At 41.6% G+C, this 15,800-nt stretch overlaps 1 protein-coding gene across 9 annotated transcripts in view; it reads left to right on the top strand.

The window, feature by feature from the left end:
- dnmt3ab (DNA (cytosine-5-)-methyltransferase 3 alpha b) overlaps positions 1-15,800 on the top strand; it is a 540,511-nt gene that overhangs the window by 442,550 nt on the left and 82,161 nt on the right. For all 9 annotated transcript variants that reach the window (XM_059645667.1, XM_059645666.1, XM_059645671.1 and 6 more), the window contains 2 exons: positions 345-528; positions 7,725-7,809. In XM_059645667.1, the coding sequence (XP_059501650.1) occupies positions 345-528; positions 7,725-7,809 (269 nt within the window). The remainder of the gene's footprint in view (positions 1-344; positions 529-7,724; positions 7,810-15,800) is intronic.

Genomic DNA, 15,800 nt, shown 5'->3' with positions numbered 1-15,800 from the left:
CTTTTTATTTCTCAAAAATCAACATTAACATTTGCAAAGTCTTAATAAAATGTTATACTGTTAGTAGAATACAGAAACTTTTAGTTTTGAATTTCTTGTTCTATTAATGGGAATTGCATATTATTCAGTCTCATTGTTGAGAATTGCCAAATCTAATTTGTTATTTCAGTTATATTGTCCTTGTTCTTAAACCACTAATAAAACCTGCACTGAATGTTTTTTGCTGAAAGTACTGGAGCTGTGAGTATCTTTGCCGCCAAAGCTGTAGGATCCAGCATTCTTGTCACTAAATTACAAACTTGCCACCAAATGCAGTGATTCTGCTCGATTTTGTGTTCATACAGGTGTTTCTGTGTGGAATGTGTGGACCTATTGGTTGGACCTGGTGCTGCTCAGGCAGCCATTAAAGAAGACCCCTGGAACTGTTATATGTGCAATCATAAAGGAATCTTTGGACTGCTAAGGCGGAGAGAGGATTGGCCAGTCCGGCTCCAACAGTTTTTTGCTAATAACCATGACCAGGAATTTGTGAGTATGATTTTCATGATCTTTCTTTTTAAAACTGTGCAAACATATGGCATAAAAACGATGGAGGTACTGGACCTTCCCATCCTAAGTCAGGCTGGATTGGAAGCAGGAGAGTGGAAAAGAAATAACATCAGCAGCATGGGTGCTGATTTCCTGCGTCCGTTTCTGATTGATAATTTTTCCAGACACAGAGGAGAGGGAGGGAAGTGAAATTGCTTGCTTTGTTAAGTGGATGGCTTGAAGTCATTAGCGAGTTTGTTAAACATTATATTGGGAGGCTCCTGAAGTTGACCTGCCGTAACCTGCAGGAGCCAGGCTGACAGCACTGAAGCGTTTACATTTAATGCAAAAAAGAAAGCCTTTCCACAAGAGAACTACTGAAAAGTAACAGTTCTTTAGAAACTAACCTGTCCTTTCTTCATCCCAGCTGTCCACTTAGCTTTGAACATAAAGATTTTCTCAAATCTGGAAAAAGCACAGAGATGAGAGTTATTGCTCAGGCCAGAATGTGGCCCGCTACCCTGCTGTCCCATCTCCGTGATATCCCCCCAAACCATCAGCTACCAATTGAATAGCGGACCCACCACTTGGGGTTGTTACAGCCCCAATCTCATCAAACCTCATCAAACCTCATCTCAGAGTTACATCTTCAACAGGAGAATCCATGAAATCAATAGGTTATTTAGAGGGAAACATTTCAGCTGGTGGCTAAGTTCACAGCAGAGGAACATGATCTTAGAACTAGAAGTGCAGTATATAGTGAGGATATCCGAAAGCAGAGTCATGGAAATTCAGAAATTTAGTTGAAAAATTTGAAACTGACTTTGATACTTTTTTTAGAGTTAAGGAGTTATTTAGAATGAAGGGGTTATTTAATAAAGACAGATAAATGGAATTCAGTTACAGATCAGGCACAATCTTGCTGAGGAGGCTTATGCAGCTGAACGACCCAATCAGTGCACCTGTTTACCTGTATTATGATATACCCTATCCAATACATTTCTTGTCATGATAAATTAAATTTGCAATTTAACTTCCTTCTTGGATGTTGAAATATCCTAAGTGAAAAGTGCCTACTCATCTGTAGACTTGCCAATCATCAATGTTTTGGTGTATCATTCAGTGCTAAGAGCATCTCACTATCCAGCCTCTGGCTCGAAATGACTGATGATTATGTGTCATATCAAAAGCAACATGCTGCTGATGCTGGTAATTTGAAATGAAAAGATGAAAATTCTGAAGAAGCTCAATAGGTCTGGCAGCATCATCGGAGAAAGAAATAATTAAAGTTTCATGTCCAAGTTTCTTTAAAAACTAAAGGTGGTGGAAGATGGTAGTTTTTATGCTTTTGGCAGAGGTAGAATGAGTAAAACAAGTGGTTATGATGCAAGCACAAAAGACAACAGGGAGTTTTCATGGAGGTGAAACAAATATGGAGATGTAAAATAGGCATGAAACTGAGAATAAGATGCCCATTCTGCTGAGTATGAAGCCAACAAGATGGGTGGGGGATGGGGGAAATGTTGTAAACAGATGGAGGACAGAGATCATGCTGTGAAAGTATTAAACTGAGTGTTGAGTCCTAGAGGCAGTAAAGTGCCCAAGCGGAAAGTGAGGCATTAGTCCTTCGGCTTGCATTGAGCGTCATTAGAACACTGCAGGACCCCCTGCAGCCTCTGTCTGATTCTGTCACTTCTCTGCTATTAAATCTTTTTTAATGGACAGTTGCAATTTTCCTAACTACCAAGCCAGGCTATTCAGTCTGTAATTCCCTGTTTTCTCTGTATCTGTTTTGTTCAATATTGAGGTTACTTTATCTACCCTCCAATCCATGTCTTTCCCTATCCCAGCAGGGAAGATACTCCACCCCCGCACTCGCCCCCCCCCCCCCCCCGACCCTACCCCCAACATTACAATTTGTAGGGATGAGATAAGGACAGAAAGTGTTAGAGAAAAGCAGCAGGTTTTTGGGGTGAGAAACACGTTCAATGTTTCAAATCCAGGTGAGTCATACCAGATTCAAAGCATTAGCTTTTTTCTCTCTCTACAGATAATGCCAGATCTGCTAGTTTCTCCGGCACTTTCTATTTTTATTTTAGATTTCCATTATCCGTAGTATTTTCCTTTTATCAACACCACGGTTTCTGGTTGTTTCTTCCATCTGCTGCTGCAGTTCTCCAAGCATTTGAGCTTTTTAATAGATGTTTTAGTTTACGCAATTTGAGACTTTGCTTAGAGTCTAGGCTTTACTGTGGTAAGCTGCGACAGTAATAACACACGCATCAGTTTGTGGGTGCCCATTATCAATAGTGCCCCAATCCTGAACCAGAAGGTCTCAAAGTTCAACTTGTGTGTGACCATGGGCATGGATTCTTCAATTCAGTGCCCAGTATCCTGGCAACAGTCATGGTGCATTTTATTTCAGAGCAGTCTGCTGCGTCAACTACAATTTATCCACCACAATAAACCAAAGACTGGCAACTGGTCAATGATGACCATCCATTGATGACAGAGTCATTTAAATACAGAAGACCATTTGACCCATCGAGTTTCTGCCAGCTCTGCACGGAACAGTCCAGTCAGTGTAATTTCCCTAATGTATCTCCATAGCCTTGAAAGGCCCATCTAATTCCTTTTGAAATTATTTATCATTTCTTCATCTACCATTCTTATCGGCAGTGTGTTCAAGGTCATTATTTGGTGCATAAAGAGAGCTCTTTCACGTGGTTTCCCCAGATCATGATTACTTACATGAAGACTCTGGTGCACAACTCACTCATAAGTAGGTACAAACATGTAAAAGCAGATTACTGGCATTCTGAAATTGCATTTTGCACTGGAGGAACCTCGCAGTGATTCACAGAGTAAGTGTCTAGCTTCATGATGATCTACCACATTTTATACGATCTCACCAGCATGAAAGGCCATGCCTTGCCACCAGCTGTATGACATGTACTGGGAAGGCAGGAGCATGAGGAAGAAGAGGGTGTAGAAGGGAGAAACCAAATCACACAAGCTGTCAGTGAAACACTTCAACCACGTGTGATACCAGTAACTGGAACCTGAATTCTCCATTCACTAACAGTCCCATAGCTGGGAACATGATAACAGCATTCAGCTTACATGGGAGTAGCCTGCACCTCCTCTGCAGCACCCTGAGGTTGGATGGATAACTGCTGCTTGTACTGCAATGGAAGCTGCCACATTGGCCATCACTCCACAAAGGACAGAACAACTTTGGCCACTATTTCCTTGATGAAATGTTTGGACTCCAAGCTGTGTTCAAAATCCATGTTCAGTAGGTGTGGAGTTCTCCTTGCTTCATGACATCACACAGAGGCCTTGGCAATGCACCAGTTTTTTTTGTGCATAACCATTTGCTGCATTCTGTAGTCTGTTCGTCACCAGACTGCTCATCTAAGGACTCTGTAGTAACTCTGGTGAGCTAACGATTGCAGTATCCTTGCTGTGTGCTCTGGCTGTCTATCGTTTGTGTCCAGTGTCTCATCATGCACAGGTTCTGCTTCTGTGCCACTATCTAAATTAAGCCTCAGTTGCAAAGTGTAATTGAGTGAATACTTGTATTCAGCACCTACTCCAATGCCTAGCCACGTTGCATTTCTCATGTATCTGAAAGAATAAAGCTACAGTGGTACATTTGAAATGGGATAAGGGGTAAGCAGGGAAAGTAAAAGGTGCATGCTTACAACATCTAAAGTCTGCTTTACAGTCAGAAGCAATTATGGTTTAAGAAGGAGAATTAGGTTCAAGTGTACCACCTTGTTCTGAGGTTATAGTCCTTGTTGGCCATTGGCCCAGCATTGGACATTCAAGTAACAGCCAGAGATAATGGGAACTGCAGATGCTGGAGAATCCGAGATAACAAAGTGTGGCGCTGGATGAACACAGCAGGACAAGCAGCACCTCAGGAGCACAAAAGCTGACGTTTCGGGCCTAGACCCTTCATCAGAGAGGGGGATGGGGAGAGGGAACTGGAATAAATAGGGAGAGAGGGGGAGGCGGACTGAAGATAGATAGAGGAGAAGATAAGTGGAGAGGAGAGTATAGGTGGTGAGGTAGGGAGGGGATAGGTCAGTCCAGGGAGGACGGACAGGTCAAGGGGGCGGGATGAGGTTAGTAGGTAGGAAATGGAGTTGCGCTTGAGGTGGGAGGTAGGGATAGCTGAGAGGAAGAACAGGTTAGGCAGGCTGGGATGAGCTGGGCTGGTTTTGGGATGCAGTAGGGGGAGGGGAGATTTTGAAGCTGGTGAAATCCACATTGATACCATTGGGCTGCGGGGTTCCCAAGTGGAATATGAGTTGCTGTTCTTGCAACCTACGGGTGGCATCTTTATGGCACTGTAGGAGGTCCAGGATGGACATGTCGTCTAAGGAATAGGAGGGGGAGTTGAAATGGTTTGCGACTGGGAGGTGCAGTTGTTAACTGCGAACCTAGCGTAGGTGTTCTGCAAAGCGGTCCCCAAGCCTCCGCTTGGTTTCCCCAATTTAGAGGAAGCCACACCGGGTACAGCGGATGCAGTATACCATATTGGCAGATGTGCTAGTGAACATCTGCTTGATGTGGAAAGTCATCTTGGGGCCTGGGATGGGGGTGAGGAAGGTGGTGTAGGGGCAGGTTAGCACTTCCTGCAATTGCAGGGGAAAGTGCTGGGTGTGGTGGGGTTGGAGGGGAGTGTGGAGTGGACAAGGGAGTCGCAGAGAGAGTGGTCTCTCCAGAAGGCAGACAAGGGTGGGGATGGAAAAATGTCTTTGGTGGTGGGGTTGGATTGTAGATGGCGAAAGTGTCAGAGGATGATGCATTGTATGCGGAGGTTGGTGGGGTGGTATGTGAGGACTAGGGGGATTCTCTTGGGATAGTTATTGCAAGGGTGGGGTGTGAGGGATGTGTTGCGGGAAATGCAGGAGACATGGTCGAGGGCATTCTCGACCACTGCGAGGGGGGGGGTGGGTTGGGGGGCGGGGGGAGTTGCGGCCCTTGAAGAACGAGGACATTTGGGATGTGCGAGAGTGAAATGTCTCATCCTGGGAGCAGATGCGGCGGAGATGAAGGAATTGGGAATAGGGGATGGAATTTTTGCAGGAAGGTGGGTGGGAGGAGGTGTATTCCAGGTAGCTGTGGGAGTCGGGCTTGAAATGGACATCGGTTTGTAGGTGGTTGCCTGACAGGGAGACAGAAAGGTCCAGGAAGGTAAAGGATGTGTTGGAGATTGTCCAGGTGAACTTCCATCCCCTATTCCCAATTCCTTCGCCTCTGTCGGAAGGGAGGTCATTGCAAGGGGGGGAGGAGGGAGGAAATAAATGGGCAGGTGTTACAACTTGTGCAGGTGTGTGGGAGAGTACCATGGGGGTGTGGGGAGTAGAGGAGCAGTAGACCAGGGTGTCCCAGAAGGAACAGTCTCTCCAAAATGCTGATGAGGGAGATGAAGAGAATATGTGCCTGGTGGTGGCATCCTGCTGGAGGTGGCAGAAATGGCAGCTTATGATCCTTAAGATGTGGAGGCTCATAGAGTGGAAAATGAGAACCCTAACGGTGTTGTGAGAGGGAAGAGAAAGGGTGAGGGCAAAAGTATTAGATATGGATCGGACGTAGCTGTTGGACCTGGCAACCATGATAGTGGGGAATCGTCGGTTGAGCAGAAAGATGGACATTTCTGAGGCCCCCTATGGAAGGTAGCATCATCAGAAAAGATGTGACTGAGACTGAAATAGTGTCTTTACATGGTATGAGGATGTACAGCCCAGTTAACTGTGGAAGTCTGAAATGGATATTGGTGACCAGCCTTTCCCCAGAAATGGAAACAATATCAAGGAAGGGAAGGGAGAAGTCAGAGATGGACCAGGTGAAGGTGAGAACGGGCTAAAAATTGGAAGTGAAGTACGTAAATGTTTCCAATTCTGGGTCAGAGAAGAAAGCAGCACTGATGAAGTCATTGATGTTCTGGAGAAAGAGGATTGTGGGTGGGTCCTGAGTAAAACTGGAACTAGGAATTTTCCACCTAACCCACAGAGACAAACATAACTGGGACCCATGAGGTACCCATGCCCACACCTTAGACCTAAACAAAATCATCTCTCACTTCAGTGCGTTTAACTTCATCTGTCCACTCCATTAACTTGTCCAGGTCCTCCTCACGGATCACAATGCTTCCGATGTCAAATCATCCACAAACTTCGAAAACGTACCCAAGATCTCAATCATTAATCTATATCAGGACAAGCAATGGGCACAACAATAACTCGGCTGCAAACTTCCCTGCAGACAAAGAAATATTCGTTAACCATAACTCTGTTTTCTATCACTCACCTGACTTTGTATCCATGTTGCTACTATCCCGTTCATTCTATGGCCCAACAAATTGCTATGGTTACGTTTTAGACATTGGTATTTTCGGGCACAAGTTGACAAAGTTTAAATTTCCCATATTTCAGTTGGCACCAGGAGTCTTGGAAGTAAGGTCAGGATAGGCTGACAACACATTCTTCAGAATTACTGTAGTTTTGTAACGTGTTGTAGGAGGCCTGTGCCATGCTCAGACTGTGAAGTGTCTCATCAACTTGTACCTTCTCATGTAATCTTGCAGCTCGCCTTGTGCTTAGCTCCAGCCAGCCACCTCACTAAAATTAAAACTTAGCAGGGACAGGCTCATAATGGGACCATAGCGACGTTAAGTACCGCAGGCCTGTTCTGAGGTAATTACTACCTCTATCCTCTAGAAAATAGTTGAAGGTGGACCTGGAACCAGGCTCAGGTGGATTGAAGGTGAGGAAGCATCTTTTCTACTGACCTGCCTCCATTCCATCTCATTGAATCTGGGAGAATTTGTCCAGAAGGGTGCTAAATTGCACTGCAGAGATCAGAGTTTAGATGATTGGATTGGAGGGATCTGTGTATACCTTGAAGCATTTCATTCCCAGAAAAATGAAGGAAGCTTAAGACTACATAGTCTCTGGCCACATCTGGTGATAGTTTGTTGCTCACATGTCAGCATAAATTTCTGTCTCACGCTTTGAGAAGATGTCAATAAAACAAAGTTTGATTGTTTACAGTTCATTAAACACTTAACTTAGCCAAGGAAGATTCATTAGTGCAATCTATTTTGCCAGGGGATTTTCCTATAATGTCATGCATTGGTCTGAATTTCTCTTGGTGTCTTTTTTATTCGCTTAAACTTGCAGGACCCACCAAAGTTGTTTGCACCCATTGCTGCTGAGAAGAGAAAACCTGTTCGAGTCCTGTCACTTTTTGATGGCATAGCCACAGGTAGTGTACAAAGCCAAATGTATGTATTTATTGACAAACTGCATACCATGTTGAATTTTATAAATAAAAGTGACCTGCTACTTTTGTTTTAAATGCATCATTTTCCCGACTGCTCCACCATTTCAAAAGTTTCAAATGTTAACAGAAACGGGTGTTAAAAATGTTACCATTAGGTTAAACTAACTGTTTTGTTTCTTCACAGATTAGACAGTAAAATCTCACAATTTGCTGGAATTGTTTGGTTGGTTTGCTTTAGCATTATTTTGCTCTCAGATGTGGTAGGCATGAAATAGATTAATTCAGAGTTACCAGTTAACCTGCCATCTTTAAATTGCAGTGGAGTTTGAAAGATCTGTGGATTTATTGTGATATAAAATGAATGCCAAAAATTAGCTGCCAAAGCCAATTTGTTATCTAACAGATTATCTTGGAATGAGGGTCATCAAAGCATCTCAGCAAAGGAATTTTCAGAACATGACTAACAGGGCATTGAAGACCAAATCACAAATTTAATAACAGTCCATAATTATGGCTTTATACATGTTTATATTTAAATAGCATCTACTGCACTTTCTAGCCACTCATCAAAGGGGCACATAATCCAGCCTATACTGTACCATATTCCATCAACAACAGCACTTCCATTGGTGAACACCCTGAGTACTGTACACAGGTTTTAGCCTCAGTAATGTGTTCAAACCTCAAGTTGGATTGATCAATGCAGTTCACTAAGTGAGTCTTTCAGATGTATGAATCAAGATGAAATGGCTCTTCTTGCCTGCTTCTGGTGATCATTATTACATCCATGCAATCGGTCATCAGCTGTTGCAGCAATGCCTTTAACAGCGCTTACCCTTGGACTTGCCCTTTCACATTTAGGCTTTTAAGTTATTGAATATGACAGCTGGTAATGTCACTGAGGAAAACTTGCTATTTGTGATCTGAGTGAACAGATCAAGCAACTGCACATTTTCTGAACTAATTAAATTGAAGGTTTGTGAAATTAACTGCACAAGGTTTGGGAAGGAAGTATGAATTAGACAGTGCCAAATTAGGTAGAGACTGTGAAACAGAGGAAAAGTAAGATTTAATTGAGAGAGAAAAATGTGACAGAATGGAAAAGTAATAAAAAAATTCATATTTTTAGAATCTCTAGCAATCATAACCCGAAGCAGTGCAACTCCTTGCTTATGACTGTTAATTCACAGTGCCACAGATGTGAATAGCAGCAATTAATGATGAATGCATTGTAAGTGTATGTTATAATCCCAACTGATGTTATCATTAGATGAGTCAGATTCCACGCTAAAACCTAGCTTGATTGATCATGTTTTATTGGTTTTGGTTTTAACCAAGTGGCCTCTTGCTGAAATATAAACATGCATGCTGCAGATTTTGCTTTGGCAATGAAGCAAGGGCCTTGGTGAGATCACACTTGTCACACTGTATACAATTTTAGTCTCTTTACCTAAGAAAAGACATCCTTCCGCTAAAGGGCGTGCAGAAGAGGTTCACTAGGCTGACACTGGAGAGGGCAGGACTGTCCTACAAAGTGAAATTGAGCTTCTTTTCACTAGAGTTTAAATGTCTGTTAGCATTTGGAAGCAGAAGAAGGGATCTGATTGAAATATATAAAATACTGCTAGGATTGCAAAAACTAGATGAAAGGAGCATGTTTTCCCTGACTGGGGAGTCTAGAACCTGGGGACACAGTGTCAGAATATGATGTAGATAATTTAAGTCTGAGGTGAGGATAAATGTCTTCATTCAAAGAGTAGTGAACCTGTGAAACTCTCCACATGAAAAGCTGTGAAGGCCAAGTCACTGAAAATATTCAAGAAAGAGTTAACTACATTTTTAGATATTAATAGTGTCGTTGGGCATGGTGAGAAAATAGAAATATAGTGTTGAAACAGAGGTTCAGACATGATCACATTGAATGGTAGAGCAGGATCAAAAAACTGAATAGCCTACTCCTAGTTTCTATGTCTTTGTTTCTAAGTAAACACATCTGATTTGCTAATATCTTTCAGGGAAGATCTGTCAATCTTAACTGGTCTGGTCTACATATGAAAACAGACCTACAGCAATGAGATTGTTTCTTAGCCACCCTCTGAAATAACCGAGCCAGCCAGTAATTACAAGTGAAGTTAGGGATCGTCAACAAAGGCTGGCCTCGCTAGTGAAGTTAGGGACCATCAACCAAGGCTGGCCTCGCTAGTGAAGTTAGGGATCATCAACAAAGGCTGGCCTCGCTAGTGAAGTTAGGGATCGTCAACAAAGGCTGGCCTCGCTAGTGAAGTTAGGGATCATCAACAAAGGCTGGCCTCGCTAGTGAAGTTAGGGATCGTCAACAAAGGCTGGCCTCGCTAGTGAAGTTAGGGATCATCAACAAAGGCTGGCCTCGCTAGTGAAGTTAGGGATCGTCAACAAAGGCTGGCCTCGCTAGTGAAGTTAGGGATCATCAACAAAGGCTGGCCTCGCTAGTGAAGTTAGGGATCATCAACAAAGGCTGGCCTCGCTAGTGACACACACATCTCCGAAGAAAGTAAGGAAAATAATCTTTTGCAACCTGATTCTCCTGTGCTATCTTTTGACCTGAACAAGACAGAGGGAAGGATTCAACAATTTATTTCTGGCACTATGTCTGTCTTCGAATTTCTCTGTGGCTTGCTGTTACTTTTAGATTAGGGCTCAGCATTAACTAGCAAGTGATTATTTTAAAGTCATGTAATTTAGAATGTTTAAATAAATATGAGTTTTAAGAAATGTGCCGTTAAATGCCAGAAGGAACCTCTTTTCAGTGTTAGATTTAAGCAAGTGAGATCTTAATTTGCATTTTAAATTAAAAATAAAATACTTTGAATGTTTCAAAGATAGTGGGAACTGCCGATGCTGGAGAATCTGAGATAACAAGGTGTAGAGCTGGATGAACACAGCAGGCCAAGCAGCATCAGAGGAGCTGGGAAACTGACACTTCGGGTCTAGACCTTCTTCAGAAGGGTCTACTCTTCATTTCTGAAGAAGGGTCTAGACCCAAAACATCAGCTTTCCTGCTCCTCTGATGCTGCTTGCCCTGCTGTGTTCATCCAGCTCTACACCTTGTTATCTCAATACTTCTAATGAACTTGATTTAGTAAAAAATGGCAATTTCTTAAAGTTACTTGTAGCAATAGACATGCTGGAAGCTGTCACCATCTGGAATAGCAACATTAGTACTCAAGTACCTGCATTTTCAGCAACAGTAGGCTTTATGTCATTGCTGTTTTTAAGGGTAATATAGTAACAGAATTTGGTCGTTACATTTGTGGTACCTCATAAAAGCCTAATTATATTGAGCAAGTTTGAACCATTGAGTGAACCATTTTTAACAAAAGTCAGATAGTTCTTGTGCAGCCAAATAATCATCTTGGCTTCAATTTAGAGATTATAATGCAGCCTCCTCATAATACATAAAGTTTGGTTTAAAAATTTCCACAATGTAGTGAATATGGAGACTAGTTCTGAAAAATCTCTTTCACTTTCTGTAATTTGTGACATTAGCCAGGATTTTCCTGCAGGCATCAGGACCCAATAATGATCTTTAATCTGTACTGAGAGACAGCAAGCCTGACACAACAGTGTACCCAGAGATGGCCTCCTCATTTGCTGCTTTCAGCTCAGTTTCTTAAGGCTGGCAGGAGGGTTCTGGACTGCTGACCCTAATCAGCAGGCTGGCAGCTCTGAAGCCTGGTAGCTCCACTGTGATCTTTCATAGTTGAGATAAGAGAGAGACATCAAGAGCCTCTTAAAACCTTTGGAGGAATAAAATTAAATGTATGAATTAGAGGAGGGAAGATGGTAGGCCTGTCACTGTTGAGGGGATGCTCTTTCAGATGGCACTTTGGATGGCAGGAATGGACAGCCACTGCATGGTTGACTCTGTTACTGATGAGCTTTGCCTGTGGCAGACAGCCAGACTGCTAGCAGCAAAATCTCCCCTAAGTAGGATCTCAATTATATCAATTGACTGGAACAAAAACAAAGTCGCTGGAAAAGCTCAGCAGGTCTGGCAGTATCTGTGAAGGAGAAAACAAAGTTAACGTTTCGGGTCCGGTAACCCTTCCTCAGAACTAAGAACTAACCGAGGAAGGGCCAACGGACCCAAAACGTTAACTCTGTTTTCTCCTTCACAGATGCTGCCAGGCCTGCTGAGCTTTTCCAGCAACTTTGTTTTTGTTCCTGATTTGCAGCATCCGCAATTCTTTTAGTTTTTATTTAGATATCAATTGACTGCTGAACCTCTCTGTGGGACTCTCACTTGTCACACTATCTCCCTGTGGCTTGTAATGATCGGGCCACTATTTTTGTTGTTGCTTTAGAATCGCTTCCAGCAGTCCTAGGTACTTCTGCTCAGTATTTCTGTTTACTTGGACATCATTAAGATTGGAGATGATCTTATTCATCTTTTGTGCTTCTTGATCTGTTTGACAAGTTTATACCATCTCATTGATTGTGATGCTGCCAGCAGTCAGCATCATTCCCCCTCAAACTAACAGTAACTCCAGACTCCAAATATGTGCACATTAATGCAGAAACCCAGAAGTTGCTATCAGTGTTTCTCTGCTTCACAGTTTGGTGTGCTGTTGACCTTGCTGCAGAAATCGCTAAACTGATGTGGGGTTACCCATTCTTAAACTGCAACATTGTTGTTTTAAGAACTTTGAAAAAAGGTGCATCTTGTTACTCAGATGTAATTGATTTTTAACAGCTTGCTAAGTCATAATTACTGCTAAAGAACCTGCCTATTTCTGGAAAACTAATTTATTATTTCTATAATGCTATATTTTTCCATTCAGATGTTTGCATATTTTTAATATGACTTTCAAAATCTGATGAAATTTTGGCTTCTATTATAATATAGAAATTATTCACTCTTTATTTTGCCCATTATAAAATTTATAAAAGTCATTGATAATCAGTGAGTTTACTTCCTGGTTTGCTGTCTGTTAGAATGTGATTAGTTTCACATCCTACTTCATGGATGCCTGGAGATCCCCTTGACTCGGTGCCCAATTTACCTGGGAAAGGTTAACATATGGATTGCTGATCCTGTTATGAGACTTCCTACTATATCACTAGTGAATAGTATCTCTTCATTACTAACTGCAAAATCCAGGCCATTCTTTCAAAGTGGCCTGGTTGCTGCATGAAAGCCTGTTGTGAAGTGCAGTCTTACGTGTGCAATAATAGTTAAATACTGACCATACATTATGTTGGTATGGCTGTGAGAGATTTCATTTGGTGTCCATTTTTGTCTCAAGTTTGAGGCGTGAAATTTACAGGCTTAAATTTGGATGCTGATGTTCAACCAGAGATTAATAGTCACTTTATGGGCCTTTCAAATCTCCAAATATATTTTGATTTTGGTCATAACACCAGATAGTAAACACGACCTTTTTGTAGTCTTTTGTTGATGTGTCTTTTAGCGTGTAATTTTTTTTCTACAGCTTTCTTAAGAATAAATGCTTAAGTGGCTAGATACTTGAAGGCAATGTACACTGATGCATTGACCTCTCCATCTGATTTTCTAATGTTCACTTCCATCAAGTGGAACTCCAGGTTATGAGATGAGCCTCACTGTTTTAGGGGGCTGAAGGGACAAGATCTTAGTTTAAAGAATTTAAACATGAGCTTTCAGTTTATTTGATTCTTTCTTATGAGCTTTGAATCAACCCAATTTTATATGAGAGCATAGCCTGATGTTTCTGTTGCAATTTCTGCTCAGGATACAATACTGTATTAATTAGGAAGCGTTCTAATTACTTTTCACAACTAATTTTTACCCAGTAGAGAATGTTCATTTCCTTTCAATATTAACAAATTGAAGATTAAGATCTGACTGTTTTTCATACCAGGTTAATAGACTGTAATTTTACATTTGTGTTGTAAATTTGAGAGATCTGCAGAGTAGAAAGGGCATGCTGGGACTGCCTAGACTATTATGATTCTGGTGAAAACCAACAGCCAAAAGAACTGAATTTTCTAAATGATACAATTGAGATACACGTGAGCAAGATATTTCTTTTTACAACACTTAACTACTAAACCAAAATCAGTATAAACTAACGTGAATCAAAAGGCAAATCATAATAAGATATAAATTAAATCACAAGTACAGCAAAAATAGTTCTCATCAAATGGATTGACTAGGCAGTACATAACATATATGATGCCAATTTCTGCCACAAAGTCCTTTAAGTCTTCCTCCAATAAAATTTCAGTTCCTTTACTTCAGGGATTTAGCCACTGGTTCCCATTTAACTGCAGTTCCCCTCTAGTTGAGTCCCATGACCATGGTCCTCATTGATATAGCACGTTCCTGCAGAGATTGTCCAGGTCTGCCCACAACAGCTTCATGTTTATCTGAATCCTTAGTGACAGCATTGTGTGACCATGCCTGGTCAGCCCATTGTTTTAAGTAACAGAAGGAAACAACCCTGGTATTTTTTTAATTTCCAACTTCTGGATCCAGCCTTCCTTTTCTTCAGCCTACTGCACTGCACTACTGGGTAATCTGTTCAAAATAGCACTGTCTCCTATCTGGTTGCAACGATTTTTAGCCTCAAACGATATCTGAAGTTTCAGTTGGAGTTTGACTCAAAAAAATACATAGTGGCATAGAAGGAAGTCAGAGAGAAATGTGTGTTTTGGAATAAGTTCCAGAAAATGGGATTAGGCAGTTACAGCAGAGTAAGAAATGCTGGGGTGAAAAGAAAGGGATAATTAACTATAGGGAAAAAAAATCTGAATTTGTATTTCAGAATAAATTACCAACTAACAGATCTCAATTGATTTAAGTTATAAGAGCTGCTTTATGGTCCTGTACTGCTCAAGTAATTATTGTAATCTACTTGTATCAGACATATATTTAGCTGCTTCACATCAATACATATGGCTCAGCATCCTCCATATTGAATAATTCCAACAGCTATCTCAGAATTTTAAAACTAAAATTCTCTAAGTGTGCAAAATGTGCAACAGAATGTTCTGATCACCTTGGAGAAGTTATAAGTTGTAAATCGTCCATCAGCGAGATTGTTATAACACTCCGACCACAAAGGGAAATGGTTGTGATTGTTGGTCGTCAATGATCTCAGTCTGAGCAATTCCTCATGATAGGGTCCTAGCCCAACCATCTTCAGCTTCAACAATGGCCTTTTCTACAGCATAAAGTCAGAAGTAGAGATGTTCACTGATTACACGATGTTCTGCACATCCATAACAGCCATGTCCAAGTGCAGTAAAACCTAGATAAGTGACAAGTAACATTTGCGCCAGGCAGTGAGTATCTCTAGCAAGAGGAAATCCAACCATCTCCACTTGGCATTCTGTGGCATTACCATAGCTGAATCCCCCATTATCAACACCCTTCACCAGGAACTGAATGAATCAGCCATATAAACTCTGTGGCTACAAGGGCAGCCTGGGAATTCTGTAGTGAATAACCTCTTAATTCCCCAAAGCCTTCCTGCCATCGACAAGTCTCAAGGAGTATGAAGCAAAGAGTCCAATTGCCTGAGGAGTGTGCAGTCTGTGCACTGCAATTATTCATCTTGAAACAAAACCGACCAAACCTGTGACCTCCACTTCCTAAAAGGGTTGCAGATGCATGGGAAGACCACCAACTGCAAGTTTCCCAGCAAGCTATTCAGCACTTAAAACTATATCGTAGTTTCTGGGCTAGAATCCTGGAACTCCCTTCCTAACAGCACTGTGGATGTCTCTACACACCAAAGATGGCAGCAAATCAAAAAGACAGCTCCTCACTATCATCTACAAGATAATTAGGAATGGGCAAAGCAACCCCCGCATCATGTGAGAAATACAAGAACAAACTAAAAATTATATGAAATCTAGAATAAGAAAAGTTTTTAACACTTAAGATTTTGATATTTTCAGGAATAAAACGTGGAAGTAGATGAAATGAACTCATCATGTTTATCAGAACA

Source organism: Stegostoma tigrinum, chromosome 4 (assembly GCF_030684315.1).
Source record: "Stegostoma tigrinum isolate sSteTig4 chromosome 4, sSteTig4.hap1, whole genome shotgun sequence".
Classification (NCBI taxonomy): domain Eukaryota; kingdom Metazoa; phylum Chordata; class Chondrichthyes; order Orectolobiformes; family Stegostomatidae; genus Stegostoma; species Stegostoma tigrinum.
Note: the sequence above shows the minus strand (reverse complement) of the source record. Positions and strands in the feature narration are given on the sequence as shown.